The 15,713-nt window shown below is 43.6% G+C and overlaps 1 protein-coding gene across 32 annotated transcripts in view; it reads left to right on the top strand.

Moving 5' to 3' along the window:
• The window catches only part of LOC137528845 (leucine-rich repeat and fibronectin type III domain-containing protein 1-like protein), a 688,143-nt gene that overhangs the window by 630,077 nt on the left and 42,353 nt on the right, over window positions 1-15,713 (top strand). For all 32 annotated transcript variants that reach the window (XM_068250501.1, XM_068250500.1, XM_068250499.1 and 29 more), the window contains one exon: window positions 14,327-14,823. In XM_068250501.1, coding sequence (XP_068106602.1) covers window positions 14,327-14,823 — 497 coding nt within the window. The remainder of the gene's footprint in view (window positions 1-14,326; window positions 14,824-15,713) is intronic.

Below are 15,713 nucleotides of genomic sequence, written 5' to 3'. Positions count from 1 at the left end.
GTGTGTGTAGCATTGCTTAGATCCAGCTAATTATTATTTTCAGTCTCTCCTGCCAAAAACCCTCCTCAATGCCTTTACATTAGTTTTTTTGTTTTTTTTCACCACCACATCTGCCACGGCTCTCTGCTCTGCTGGTCTTCCTGCCCTTGTCTGCCGCTTCTGCCTTGACCTTGTGTTTCTCTGCTTGAGTTCTGGTGAATCGGTTCTCGTGCTTTAATGCTTGTTCTGGTGTTTTATTCTGGATTTTCTATGCTGCAGCCTCTAATCCTCTGCCTGTTTTTTTTGCTGACTGCGTTGCATTATCGGTGTCATCCATCCCTGTGATCTAGGCCAGCTGTGTCCTCCTTTCCCCATGCCGTTACATTCTGCATGTTGTTCCCATTCTTTCTGTCCTAGCAACCATTCTTTTCCCGAAGCCTTTAGCCCTTGTGTCATACGCCTCTGACTTGTGACTACTTTGCCCGGTACCTTCAAGCTTGGCCTGATCTAATATATAGCCTCACTGCCCCCGAGAGCCTTAGATGAGCTTGTTGTTGAGCAGAATGTAGCAGCTGTTACCTTCAACCGTACGCAGCGCCTAGTGGACTCAAATTCACACCGTGGTGGGTTTCCCGTTTGCACTTCCCTTCTCATTACAGTTCACCTGTTGCCAGGCTACACAGCTGTCCAATGAAAGCTGGCAGTGTCTGCTGAGTGCCAGGCCCAGGGCCATCACCTTGCAGTGATGCTGAAAATGTGGTCCCTGACCGTTGATTCAGCATGCTGTTTGTGCATCAGAAATTCGTCAATCAGCTAGTTTACAGTAAAACAAAACTGAAGCGAAATGATATAATGAATTGTATGTGCAGTAAGGATAATGAATAGAACATTAGTAGTAAAGAAAAGAGTCTCTTATTTTTATTTTCAATTATTGTTGGACTATAAAACTCACTTTTCTGACTCCAAAAGTGAGGAAAACAGTCACTGCGTCTTACAGTCCAAATGCAGGGAGTTCCTGACTTGTGTAAGCCTGCCAATACGAACCTCCAACCCGCAGCAATGTTAGGGACTCCCTGTACTGTGCCCATGCAGAGGAGGTCACAGGGGGACAAACGGAGGACACACAGGGGCATAGAGAAGGACACAAGGAGGACAGAGGCAGACACAAGGGGGACACAGGCGGACACAAGGGGGACAGAGGAGGACACAAAGGGGCATAGAGGAGGACACAAGGAGAACAGAGGCAGACACATGGGGACAAAGGCAGACACATGGGGACAAAGCAGGACACAAAGGGGCATAGAGGAGGACACAAGGAGGACAGAGGCAGACACATGGGGACACAGGAGGACACAAGGGGGACAGAGGAGGACACAGTGTGACACAAAAGGGTACAAGGGGGCATGAGGTACAAAGGGGGAATAATCCACAATATGCCACTTCACCAGGAATGCACCAAATTTAGTATATATTTTTCCCCTGGTTTTGTCCTTTAAACCTAGGTGCGTCTTATGGTCAGGAGCGCCTTATAATGCAAAAAATACTGTATAAAGCTGTTTTTATAACTTGTATCATTCTATCATATTTGCAGTTTAGAAACTACACTCTGTATTTTAAACTATAAAAAACAGAGCAGAGCTAATGACCCTTTGAACTTTCCTGCAGTAAAATCTTATCTCAAACTGTCTCTCACTGTTTCTGGGCCTTCCTGGCCTGAGACTGGAGGTGTGATGTGGAGCTGGAGGTGTCAAGAAGGCAAGACTAGAGATGTGATGAAGGCAAGACTACATATGTGATGAAGGCAGGACTAGAGATGTGATGAAGGCAGGACTAGAGATGTGATGAAGGCAGGACTAGAGATGTGATGAAGGCATGACTAGAGATGTGATGAAGGCAAGACTACAGATGTGATGAAGGCAAGACTACAGATGTGATGAAGGCAAGACTACAGATGTGATGAAGGCAAGACTACAGATGTGATGAAGGCAGGACTAGAGATGTGATGAAGGCAGGACTAGAGATGTGATGAAGGCAGGACTAGAGATGTGATGAAGGCATGACTTAAACTGTGGTGGGAAGTGAGTGGAGTTGTGGTGAAGGCATGACTGGAGGTGTGACATAGTTGTAACTGGAGGTGTGGTGGGAGAATGGCAGAAGGTGTAATGAAGGCATGAATGAGGTGTGATGAAGGCTTTGATGAAGGTGTGATGGAGGTGGTGGTGGGGTTGGGTTGGGGTGATTAGAGGTGTTATAGAGGCTGAATGGCTGTGTGATGAAGGTGTGACTGAGGCTCTCCTAGGAGTGTCCTTTTCTCAAATATGTTTGCACGAATAATGTTTCCTTTTTTCCCTTCTTGGGAAGTTGAGAGTTCTTCCTGTAACGGTTGTGGAACTTTCTCCGTGATCAGCGCACAACGCGTGCGCTGACACGGCGGAAATCCTCCACAAGCGTGTAATTGCAGGCACCCAGCAAAAGGTGCTACGCACCTGTAGAGGGAAATTCCTGTCGGCAGATGGCGCTGAGGAGTGCAGAGGAACCAATCCTCTGTACCTCCACAAATGCCAGACAGGAATTGTACGAAGCGCAGAACGCAATCGCAAGAGAGGCGATTGCGAGTGAGATTGAGCAAAGGGACAGGTTGTATGTGTGTGCGCCAATCCAGTCGCCACCCCGCGACCGCGCACACACAACAGCAGATATGAAATAGGAACGCGATCGCGAGAGGTGCGATCGCCAGACGTGACACAAGGCAGATCAGAATAGAATACGAGGGTAGCAAAGGCACAGCAAATAATACAATAAGGAGATATGGAAAATAATAAACGCTAGCTAACCGCGAACACCGCACTCATTCGCAACAGTGCACGCGGTTATGCGCGATCTCCACGTGATAAGCACAATAGAGACAAGCACGCCTAACTAACCATTAACAGACAAACATGAAACAGAGGACGCGAGCGCTTGCTTAACGGTTACCTCACCGAGCCTCCAGCAAGCGTAGCAGACAAGACAGACACACGAAAACAGGGACAAGCGAGAGATAGGATCCACAGCACTAGCGAAAAGTAGCTAGCGCGATCCCAGGAAACAGAACAGAAGAGATAGCTGGTAGCAACCGCTGCACCAGCTATACTCCAAGAACAGAGATCAGAACCATTTCCTGTCGACCACCATAGGGGCAGGACAATGGCAACAAGCAAGACAAGACAGAACAGGCAATACAGATAATACAACCTGACTGGGCTAGAAGGGGAGCCTAAAGCAACCCCCAGGAATTAACTATACTAGATAGCAATGGCTGACACTCCAGCAGTGTCCATCAGGAACAGACCATGGAAGGGAAATGTCCAGCAAAGCATTCTGGGAAACATAAAGCTCTTATAGTGCCAGTCATCAAAGAAGGCAGGTAGGGGATTTGCATAACGAATGTATGCAAATTCCCCAGCAAGAGAACAGACCAGAAACTTGCAATGGAAAGACAGGTCTCTGTTCCAGAGACCTGCAGCCCACAGACTAGAGGAATGGACAAACAGCTGTCTGCCTGTGCAGCCAGCTGAGCGGATCATCACAATTCCTTAGTAGTGAGGACTGACAGCCCCAGAGCTTGCATCTTGCAAGCCTAATAAGGTCATGACAAAGACTGCTTGACTGGCAAGTTGCATAAAACTTCTTCATGACCTACTTTCCTGTAGCCTCACCTGCCCAATCCTGTTACTTCATATTGTTTCCCTCGTAGCACAGATCTGACTGCTTGTATTGACTCTAATTTTGTGTATCATCCGCGGCTGCCTCTCCCATCGCGGTACACCTGTAATGCGCATAAACAGCTTAAGCTGCCGGTAGAGCTGCATAATACTCGGTCTGCCTTGCCACAAATTCTGCATTCTAATGCGCGGCTCCAGTAAGCCCCAGCAGGTCTCTGTTCTTCTGCAATTCCAGATAGCGGAAAGGCAGGAACACCTCGTGCTAACATCATCACCTCGTGCTTAAAGCATACATGCTAAAATGGAACAGGCAGATATACTGCCAAGGCTAAGCTAAAACTGCATCATTTCCCAATGCTCATTCCACTACCAGGTCTGTATGGATGCAGCGTTTATATCCTGTAGTGCTCCGGAACAGCAATGTAAAGCTTTATAGAAACAACACATAGTTATATAATTTGATCATTTTTCCACCACGTTCAAAAAATATTATTACAGTGACACTGCATCATTCTCTAATATTTGCAGTTTACAAACAACTTTGTATTTTAAACTATGAAACAGAGCAGAGCTAATGACCCTTTGAACTTTCCTGCAGTAAAATCTTATGTGAAGTTGTCTTTCACTGTTTCTATGATGTATTAGTGCTTCAGAGGATAGCACTTCTCTTTAACTAAATTAGTCGGAGGGCGTAAAGAAGCTATTTTCCATAGATAACAAGTGAAGTTTCTTAATTCTTCCTGTACTGGAAACAATATGAGACTCATATCTGTGCTGCTAATGTTTTACAATATTTCTGAAGGGGCCCATACATCTAACGATTTTCCCGCCGATATACAGCAGATTTGATCACTGTGATCGAATCTGCTGTGAAATCATTGCGCAAACACTGACAGAACTATCGATTTCCATCCGTTCCCGTCGATCCGTCCGTGCGGAAGATTTCGCTCGATCACCGGCGGGTTGGGAGTGCGTCGATAGCGGCGTTTGAATGTCCGACGACCGACGCTAGCGGCAATACATTACCTGATCCGGCCGGCGCGTATCCCCGCTGTCACCGCTGCGCTCCGGACAGCGCCCTCTACTGTTTAAATTACCCCGGACAGGAAGTACAGTGAAGCTGGAGCCGAGCGCGGAGAAGAAGACGGGAGACCGGAGGGACTCACGCCGGCCTGATCAGGTAATGTATGCAGGGGGGCGGCAGCGGCAGCTCCACAGATGGTGAATCGGTTTCATGCTGAAATCGATTCACAATCTGCAGTAAAGGCAGCCATACGATCCCTCTCTGATCAGATTCCATCAGAGAGGAATCTATCTGTTGGTCGATCTGATGGCAAATCGACCAGGCTACCTTTAGCTGTACTACGCATACAATTCATTATATCACATGTTTATTTTCACTTCAGATTCCCTTTAAAGTGTATTTGAACTAAAAACTTCCTATCTGCTCTAAAAGATAAGCAGCAGCATAATAACCTTTAAAGAAAAACATTAATTTGTTACAGCTGATACAAATCCTGCAATAAATCTGCAGTGTGTCTACTTCCAGCCTACATGGAAGCAGACATAGGGTTAACATCCTGTGTTTTCAAATTAGCTGCTCTGCCAAGGCAACCAGTTGACACAGCTGACAAATCAAATTACAACTTGTGATTAGTCACAGATGGGGGGAATTAGACAGGCTAAACTCTCTAAATACACACAGGGTACATTTCTCTCTGTTTTCCTCCTGACCTGTGCAAAAGATCAGGTCCACTGTAAAGCAAATGTATATGCACTGCTACTCCATCAGGAACCAAAGCTGAGGGATAATTTGCACTAAAGAAAACCTGAAGTAAGAATACGCCTACAAGATAATTAAAGGGGAACTGTAGTGAAAATAACCTAATTAATAAAATTACTTATTTTTTTAGATATTACTTTATAAATTATGTAGACTGTGTCTGTAAACTTCAAAAATCTTTCCTCTCCCTGATTTACATTATAAAATCTATCTCAGGTGGACACATCTTTAGTCCTGGAAAGGTGGGGGGGGGGGGGGGGGGAGGCTGCGCATCCCTAAACACATGTTGCAATTGAATGGTTAATCGCACAGGCATACACCGCCTCTGCCAGACTGAAAAATGCATGCCCTGCATCCAAGACAAGTGTTAACATTTATTAAACTAGGAGGTACTTTAGCTTCCAATATGGTTTGCATGCAAAGTATATTATACTAGACACTTGCGCCACGGTGAGGCAGACCTCCGGGCAAGTGACCTAACCTAAATTTAAAACCTCGGGAGCAGCTAAGCAGAAGAAAATGTGTAACTTACATTTGGTAGAACAGCGAGGAGAACGCCAGCGCATACCACTAAGGCTGCATCTGAAATGACCACCAGCTCAGTGTGTAGCACCTATATAGACTTTCTACACACTTCGCATTCAATTTAGATGCAAATCATATGCAAATCTGCTACTACTTATCATGCAAACAGGAAACTCAGGAGGAGGGGCTGGGAGCAGCTAACCTGACAGTTACATAGTTACAAAGTTAAGGAAAGGTGGGAAGGTACTTTAACTTCCAATATGGTTTGCATGGCGTTCTCCTCGCTGTTCTACCAAATGTAAGTTACACATTTTTCTTGCTTAGCTGCTCCCGAGGTTTTAAATTTAGGTTAGGTCACTTGCCCGGAGGTCTGCCTCACCGTGGCGCAAGTGTCTAGTATAATATACTTTGCATGCAAACCATATTGGAAGCTAAAGTACCTCCTAGTTTAATAAATGTTAGCACTTGTCTTGGATGCAGGGCATGCATTTTTCAGTCTGGCAGAGGCAGTGTATGCCTGTGCAATTAACCATTCAATTGCAACATGTGTTTAGGGATGCGCAGCCTTCCCCCCCCCCCCCACCTTTCCTTAACTTTGTAACTATGTAACTGTCAGGTTAGCTGCTCCCAGCCCCTCCTCCTCAGTTTCCTGTTTGCATGATAAGTAGTAGCAGATTTGCATGTGATTTGCATCTGAATTGAATGCGAAGTGTGCAGAGAGTCTATATAGGTGCTGCACACTGAGCTGGTGGTCATTTCAGATGCAGCCTTAGTGGTATGCGCAGGCGTTCTCCTCGCACATCTTTAGTCCTGCCAGGTGATCTCTGTGGAATGCTTGTTTACTAAGAGTTTTAAAGCCAGTGGAAAATATAACTGGTTCCCCAGAATGCTGGGGGGAGGGGGGATCACCCTAGGCTAAGCATCGCTGTCAGAGCGGGTTTACATACCTATATACAGCAATATATAGATATAAGAAATGTTTCTGATGCTGAGACCAGGAAAATTATCATAAGAGTTGTTATCCAAAATAATTTAGTGCATTCTACTGTATGCCACTACAGTGCCTCTTTAAAGAGGAGCTGTCAGCTATACTATCTCAGAAAAAACATATATATAAGTAGATAAATACTTGCTCTACTTACATAACATATCTATTGCACTGTCCACATTTTGATTTTAGTGATTTTTCTACAGTATAACAAGAGAAAATCCTTCTTATCATTTCCCATTTTAAGTGTGGCTATTTTAAAGCCAATCCTGATGTCATCATTTCCTCCCTTACTCTCCTCTGCCTGATTTTCACGTCCTTCACTATAGAAAGTGCATTGTCTAGGCATGAGACATACTGGCCAATCAGAGATGAACAGAGATGTGGAAGGGGAAAACAGGAGGGAAAGAGGCTTAAGCCAATCAGGCTGCATTAGTTAAAGGGAACCAGAGATGAACGATTCACACAAAATAAACATATCAGTTGATAGCTTGTAAAGAATAAATGCTCTACTTGATAATTTCGCCGCTCTGGTGTGCCTTTTTGAGTGTTTTTTTATCCATTATTGCTCCATGAAATATCCAATATGGCCGCCGGCTCATACCTGTTCCGCTTCCGGGTTATAAGTTGTTCTGGATGTGCTGTCTATCCTCTATGAGACTATAGACACGCAGAGCTGTTGCAGCCTTTCATCTGTCTGCTTTCAACTATTATTGTGTTATGCTGTGTGGCTTCCTGTAGGAAGTGTCTCTCATAGAAATGAAACTGCATACAGTAGATAATGACAGGCTGCACACTGTACACAGATACACTGTTTCAGAGCTTCTTTCTCGGCAGCAGCAGCCCCTCCCATATCAACAGTTCTGAGTATGAAATCTGATCCAGGAGGTGGCAGGCTTGAGCTTGAAAAGACTCCACAGAAGAGTGACTCAGCTATAATGATTCCAGGTCAAACCTCGACTGAATAGTCGGTGGATTCTTATCACAGTTGATAACAGATAGATTAGACTGAGAAGAATAAAACTAAAAGCAGGGTAGTTGTTTACTGTCATGTTCCCACTGATAAATGTAATAAAATACATGAGGGTGCTTCATCTCTGGTTTGTCTGAGGGGAAGTAGAGAAGCAAAAAAGCACAACCCAGCATGCCCTGCAATTTCTTTTTTGTGTACCAAATTCTGTGTGCACCAAATAAGAGTCAGGTAAACTGGGGAATGATCATTTATCAACAAGTAAAGTAAATGTGATTTTAACTTTTGGATTACCTGGTTAGCATCCTTATTACTTGTTTGCCAGATAAAAATAAAGAAATGATTTTTGATTTTATACCCGACAGTTACACTTTAAGTGTAATTTTAGTGGTGATGGTGGGGGAAAGGAGGCACGACTCAGAGGTCCAACACCCTCTGAGAAGCCAGCACACAGGATTTTAGAACGTGGATGGCACTGGCAGAGCTCTCTCTATGAAAAACTGCTGACAGTGATTTTATCCTAAAGGGGGCGTGGCTTCAGTGAACACAAACAGAGGGGGGGGGGGGTGATTTCTGAGTACGTTAGGTACTCACAGTTGTTAGAGAGATATGTTTTGTTTTTACAAAGGCACAGGCATACTAAAAGTTTAGATGCACTTTAAGAAAGTATATCAAGGTGAGGAACGATTTTATTTTACAGTGGGCAAACACTGACAAAATTACTTATAAATAAATATTGTAAAAAGATTAGTAATTTTATTACATTCAGTTATTCTTTCTATTCAGATATAAGTTATATTCAGTGAAGGTACTCTGTAAGCCAACTAATCGATGCCAACCTGAACTCATACCGTAGTTTGTCTTCATTTTGGCCGCAGCATTGGCATCCAAATCACCGTGCATCCATCATCATTTTCTTGCATGCCAGACCACACAGCAAGTGGTGTAACTAAGTGCCAATGGCTGTAGCCAGCACCACCTTGTACACTGATGTTACTGGGCACGTGCACAGATGCCCAGGATGAGCTGGGAATACAGAGAGCACCACAGGAGAAGCTGGACTGCTCCAGGCAAGACTGTAATGCTGCTCAGACCTTAAGCTACATAGACTATCAAACACTTGATTGTTGTTGCTACAGACAACCATTTGCAACAGTCTCAAAATCTGTACTGGTGTCCCCTTTAACCAGAGAAGGATTAACATGAAATAGGGGCCTAGGCAATATACCAAAATGGCTGCTTCTGCTGGCCAAATGGCTTCTTTGGTAATGTAAGATAGAGAAGGGAGGTAAGAAAATTGTGAGCCGTAGATTGTTAGGCAGGGTCCTCCTTCAACACCCCCCCCCCCCCCCTTTTAATGTTTCCTTCTTGATTTTGCTAGACCAGCAATGGCACCCTTCTCATGGACTAACTCGGACTTGCTGGGTCTCTATAAAACACATTTTATACCTTGATTGCATGTATAACCTTGTGCTATGTTATATAACCATTTGCTACTTCTCTGTCTGTCACCCCTTATTTACAATGTATGTATCCCTATTTGTAAATAATAATAGAAAAGATGCCAAATGAGACCCTAGACACCTACCAGGCCCTAAGCATCTGCCTAAGTTGCCTTGTGGATGATCCAGTTCTGCCTTCAACCATCTGTCAATCAGATTGTGGCTATTGCAGTCCCCCACAGTGACGTGCCTCCTGCTCATCCTCCCTCCCCTACGTATAGCACAAGCTGCTTGGATGACAGCCAAGAAAGGTGTATGTACCATTATAATGCCTAAACTATCACCCAAAACAATCGTGATCAACTGTTTTGTGACGATAATCGAGCATGTCTACATACCTGTATTTTCCATGACATTTTGCCATTTTACCTGCTCATTCGGATTACATTGAACTGAAAATTCTGCATTTCGGAAATTGAAAAACAGAAATCGGAAATCTGATTTGCCGCCACTCAATTTACCACAACTCAAAAGCATTGGAACAATCAAAAAGTCTGCAAAAAATTAATTTAATAATCACAAGACTGATTTTCCATTTTTTTTTCCAAGCTCCTTTTTTCTGATTTCCGTTTTCCCGATTTCAGTATTTCTGATTTTTTTTTTCACTTTTTTTTTTGCATTCTCTGATGCAAAAAATGACAATCAAAATACTGGAAATTCGGAAATTGGAAAAACGGAAATGGGAAAATCTAAAAAAAAAACAGAAAATTGGAAAATCGGAATTTCCGCAGAATCAGAAATGGACATTTCCGACCATCCTAGGCTCGTGTTCTTTGAGTAGGGGGACCATTGATATGGTAATGCGTGTTACCATAAGAAACATTCGTTGCTGTAGAAACATTGCGCTACTCGAGTATTGCAGTTCTCACTAATAGTGTAACTCTCGGGACGCACTGCAGACAGTAACAGTTATATTACCGCGTTTTTTTGTGCACCAGTCCCAATGTCTCTTCCACCTCGTACATAGCAGATTATTTGCCTCTATAAGAAAGATGAATATAACAATAAGCAATATCTTGGTATACACTATCGTTTCTTTCATTGCTAACCAGGGCTGGACGTCTCTGTGCTGCCCTCCCAGCCTTGCGCTGCCCTCGGCTCCCCTGACAACAATTCTACTATGTCACTTTATTTGTAATCATATCTGAGATATTAAAACATAAAATGGAAACACAGAAAACAATGTAATCCGGCCCCGTTTTTCGCCCTCCAGCCAGCCAATTACAGAATTACAATTTCCAGGCATGGTCTGCTGGCCACTGATTAAAGTAATCCTATCTTCAGCGTGGACTTCCTAAAACATCACTGTGCATAAACTGCTCAGAGGCGCTGCTGTGTGCATATTGTTTTCCCAATCTGGAGTCCTTCGTGATGTCTCAATTTTTTAAACTGTTGCATACGATTTTACCATAATAAAAGGAAAGAATTCTTCATAGAACAAGTGGTTAGGCTGTAGACTGTCCTACCTTGGAGGTGATAAAAGGCAAAAGTAATTACGGAATTTAAAGTGAGCTTTCAGTGGACTGCTGTAAACTTTCATATAATGTAGCCTAAAAGAGAAACAAATGAAATAATGAAAAGGGGAGAAAAAAAATAAATCAATACATTGCAAAGTGAGAGGTTTAAAAAAATAGAAGAGAGATCAGGAAATTATTAAAGTGTAACTGTCAGGCATAAAATCAAAAATCAATTCTTTATTTTTATCTGGTAAACAAGCAATAAGGATGCTAACCAGGCAATCCAAAGGTTAAAATCACTCTTAAGCTGGCCACTAACGGTCCAATTTCTAGCGAAAAATCGTTCGAGCGATCAGAAATTCTGATCGGATTGGTTGTAAATAATCTCCATTGGTGGACACAATCGATTATGAACGAGTGAAAAAAATGTCGCCCGAATGAATTTTCGTCGAACGAAAATTTGGATTTTCTTGGTGGTCGTGATAGATAGGAAGCAATGATTGGTTAGTTGATGGTGTAGTGAACGATTTTTCGTCCGATCAGAATTTCTGATCGCTCGAACGATTTTTCGCTAGAAATTGGACCGTTAGTGGCCAGCTTTAGTTGAAGGTGTAGTGAACGATTTTTCGTCCGATCAGAATTTCTGATCGCTCGAACGATTTTTCGCTAGAAATTGGACCGTTAGTGGCCAGCTTTACTTTTCTTGTTGCTAAATGATCATTCCCCGGTTTACCTGACTCTTATTTGGTACACACAAAATTTGGTACACAAAAAGGAAGTTTCAGGGCATGCTGGCTTGTGCTTTTTTGCTTCTCTACTTCCCTTTAGACTTAACTAATGCAGCCTGATTGGCTAAAGCCCCTTCTCCTCCTGTTTTCCCCTCCCACACTTCTGTTCCGCTCTGATTGGCCAAGATTTCTCATGCTGAGTCAATGCACTTTCTATAGTGAAGGGCGGGCAAATCAGGCAGAGGAGAGTAAGGGAGGAAATGACATCAGGATTGGCTTCAAAATAGCCACAATTAAAGCTAATGGGAACCGATTTTGAAATAAAAAGTCATATACTCACCTAAGGAGAGGGAAGGCTCGGTCCTAATGAGCCTTTCCTCTCCTCTCCCGGTGCCCGGTCCCACGCAGGATCCCCCGTAGCAGTATTCGACCAGTTTGGTCAAATACTGCCACTTCCGCTGCCGAAGGGAGGTTTCGGAAGTCTTTGGGAGCACTCGGGCTCCCGAAGACGGACCGCTCCATACTGCGCATGCGCGAGCGCCCTCTATGATGCACTGGCGTGTGTCTATGACGCACTCGCGCATGCGCAGTATGGAGCTGCCTGTCTTCGGGAGGACTCGGCTCCCGAAGACTTCCGAAGTCCCCCGCGGTGGGGGATTTGAACGGAGGATCCTGAGGGCACCGGGAGAGGAGAGGGAAGGCTCATTAGGACTCAGAGCCTTCCCTCTCCTTAGGTGAGTATCTGACTTTTTTTTTTTTTTAGGAGGGGTAACATTAGCTTTAAAATGGGAAATGCTAAGAAGGATTTTCTCTTTTTTTACTGTAGAAAAATCACTAAGATCAAAATGTGGACAGTGCAATACATATGTTATATAAATAGAGCAAGTATTTAGCTGCTTATATATATATGTGTGTTTTTTTCTGAGATAGTATAGCTGACAGCTCCTCTTTAATATTTGCCATGTACTTTGCTCATGTTCTTTGATCCGCCTGTACAGAACTATCTTTACTACTGGCAGACAGGAAAAAAACAGACAGCATCAACTGCTATTATCTAAACCACACCCCCTAACAATGCAATAGGCGAAAAGTTTTTTTTTTTTTATATAGATATACATACTGTATGCACAGGGGGATACTGGTTGCTTGGCAGTTGGAAAAAGCCATTAATTCCTACAACAATGCTCACAGACAGGAAAGGGTCAGCACCTAGGTCCTGACATCACACAGTGGGAGGGGTCTCACCACAATATCAGGTATACCGAACCCTCCTGATGATCTATTCGAGAAAAGGAAAATATTTCTTGTGGTCAAGGAGATTTCAGCTACTGATTGGGATAAAGTTCAATCCTGGGTTACAGCTCCACGTAAAGGCTCCTTTCACACATGCCGCATTGCGGTACTCTCCCCGACACAGCTCGTCTTTATGAGACAGGGCACAGTATCCGCGGTGTGATGTGATGTGATGGAAGTTCCCTTGGGTGGCCAGAAGTAAACCGGAAGACCCATATTTCTTTAAAAATCTTCTTCTTTTAACGGTCGCACCACAGTTGTAACAAGCGGTGAAACTTTCCGAGGACATTGTAGCTGACACGGGAGAATTGCACCGCCATAGTGTGAAACCGGCCTAAAGGATAACGTCACTTCCACACATTAGTACAGCTGTCACACGGAGTGTATAAAACCCCCTATATTTAGTGATGTGGTCACTGCTATCTAGTTCCTCTCCAAACCAGCCTAACAGTTCAAAACAATGCTGATGTCATCTTCTGCCTGTCCAAGTAATCTAGGAGACAGAGCTTGTGGTGCCAAGGGGCGGGGCTTCTGCTAGTGAGGAAGTATCTTCAAACATCACAATCACAATCACAGACCTCTATTGCCCCATCCTCACCATCTTAAGCTCCACCCTTAGCCTTCCTCATAACTTCTTTGGGTAAACAGAAGATGATAACAGGTTTGGAGTGGCACTACTAGGCCACAGTGGCGTGATCTCTATATCTAGATGCCTTTTTAAAGGGGCCCCCTGGACGCCACTATGACCCCCCCCCCCCCCCCCCCCCCAGGACCTACACATCCTACCTCCTCCTAGCACCAAACGTGTAGAAGAGCCCCTATAGGCTTTGGGGAGAGGAGGAGGCTTCACCTCTCCGAGTCTCCGTATCATAGACCATGCGGGATGGTTAAGCTCAGGGTGCAATAGGTATACTTGCCAGGGATACCAGCAGTATTACGTCTGTACAGTGATCATCGGCAAAAGCGTTGCAAATTATTTGTCATTTAACTGCATTTACTATAGTACTGTAACTTTAAAATAGCTTTTCTCAAAAACTACAAGGTGTTTCTGAATTGTTTTCCACTTGATGCTACTATTCTCCTTAACATACTGAGCAAATATAGTGATTATAGTATGTACGGAGCCTTTGCTGTTAACCGCTAAAGTCAATGCCATTGTCTTCAATGCAAATTCACCCCGGAATCTGCTAAATTACAAATATTTGAAAGCGAAATGCTCAGCAATTCTACAAAAAAAAAGTTTGGTAAGAGAAAACAGGCCAATTCCCAGTGAGATTGAACTTTAAAAATTTGACTGCCTGTCCCTAGTGTCTGCCTAAAACTTAAACAGGCAATAGAACGATATTTGAATATGAATACCAAACAATGCTCCTCATCTTGTGTCTTTCACTTTTCAGAATGATCCCACCTAGCAACAGAAGCTTCATGATCAATGACTTGGCTCCAGGCCGGGAGTACGACCTGTGTGTCCTGGCTGTCTATGATGACGGGATGACCTCTCTGACGGCCACACGAGTGGTGGGATGTGTCCAGTTCAGCACGAAAGAGGAAAGCACCCAGTGTCAGCCAATCCATACCCAGTTCCTTGGCGGCACCATGATTATCATCATCGGAGGGATCATTGTGGCTTCTGTTCTGGTGTTCATTATTATCCTGATGATCCGTTACAAAGTCTACAGTGGCCAGGAGGAGGGCGGCAAGACCAGGGTCAGTAATGTATATTCCCAGACCAATGGGCAGCAAGGTGTGGCTTGTGCCCACTCTTGTGCCAAGTTGGCAGCTGCGCCAGAGGAACTGCCATTAACTACAGACTTCACTACAGAAGAGGAAACCTCACCAAGTGCAAAATCTTCACAAGACAAATCTGAGCCAAGGAACCATGCCCCAAAACAAGGTGAGTCTGATCCAAAATGTAATCATTAAAATGGCCATTGTTATTTCTAGATTCCTTTGCATGAAAAAGCCTCCAGAAAAACAAACAGAAAACTAAATCAAAGTGAGAGTCATTAGAGACAGAAGAGAGAATGGATACAAGAAATGTTCATATATCCACAGTGACATTGTCATGCTGAAAGAGAAAAAAGGTCTCCTGCCAACCATCTCCAATGTTTCCTTTTATATGAATTACATCACTTAGCCAAAAGCATGAGGCAGCCCCTGACCATTATTCCTACACCACCAAGCCTTACAGTTGGAACTATGCATTCAGGGATGCTGCATTTGCCTGGCAGTAGCACTCTACTGACAATGCCAAATTTAGATTTGGAAATCAAGCTGCAAGTGTATGAAGCATAAAGTGGTCTGCAAAATCCCTGTTCCTACCTAATTTAAATCATATGCTTATTTTTTTTATAATATTAACTACAAAACATTTGGACTTGTAAATAGAACAAACAGCCCATTTAAAGTGAATCTGTTTCTAACAGAGAACAGACCTAAATTCCACTTGGATGTAAATGGTTAGCAATCCCTTCCTTTATTTCATAAGTACCAGAAATAAAATGCACAGCCTTTTGGTCTGAACTTGGCTCTTGGTTTTGAACTTTTCTTCTTGTTTCTCACATTTGTGCTATTTATGCAATTAATAAAAGACATTTACATTATTAAGTCCAAGGTGAAGATGAACCCTTTCCAATCCTGTGTCAGACAATGTCCAATATTGGCCTCCTCCAGCATAGGAAATTATGTCTGGCTAGGACAAAATCCAGCACAGGGTCAGCTCCTTTAAATCAAAGTGTTGGATTAAGTTTGACGTTTTGATCACAGCTGGCCCCATCCTTAGCT

The sequence above is a fragment of the Hyperolius riggenbachi genome, chromosome 8 (genome assembly GCF_040937935.1).
Source record: "Hyperolius riggenbachi isolate aHypRig1 chromosome 8, aHypRig1.pri, whole genome shotgun sequence".
In the NCBI taxonomy this organism is placed as follows: Eukaryota; Metazoa; Chordata; class Amphibia; order Anura; family Hyperoliidae; genus Hyperolius; species Hyperolius riggenbachi.
This window is presented reverse-complemented; position numbering and strand designations above follow the sequence as displayed.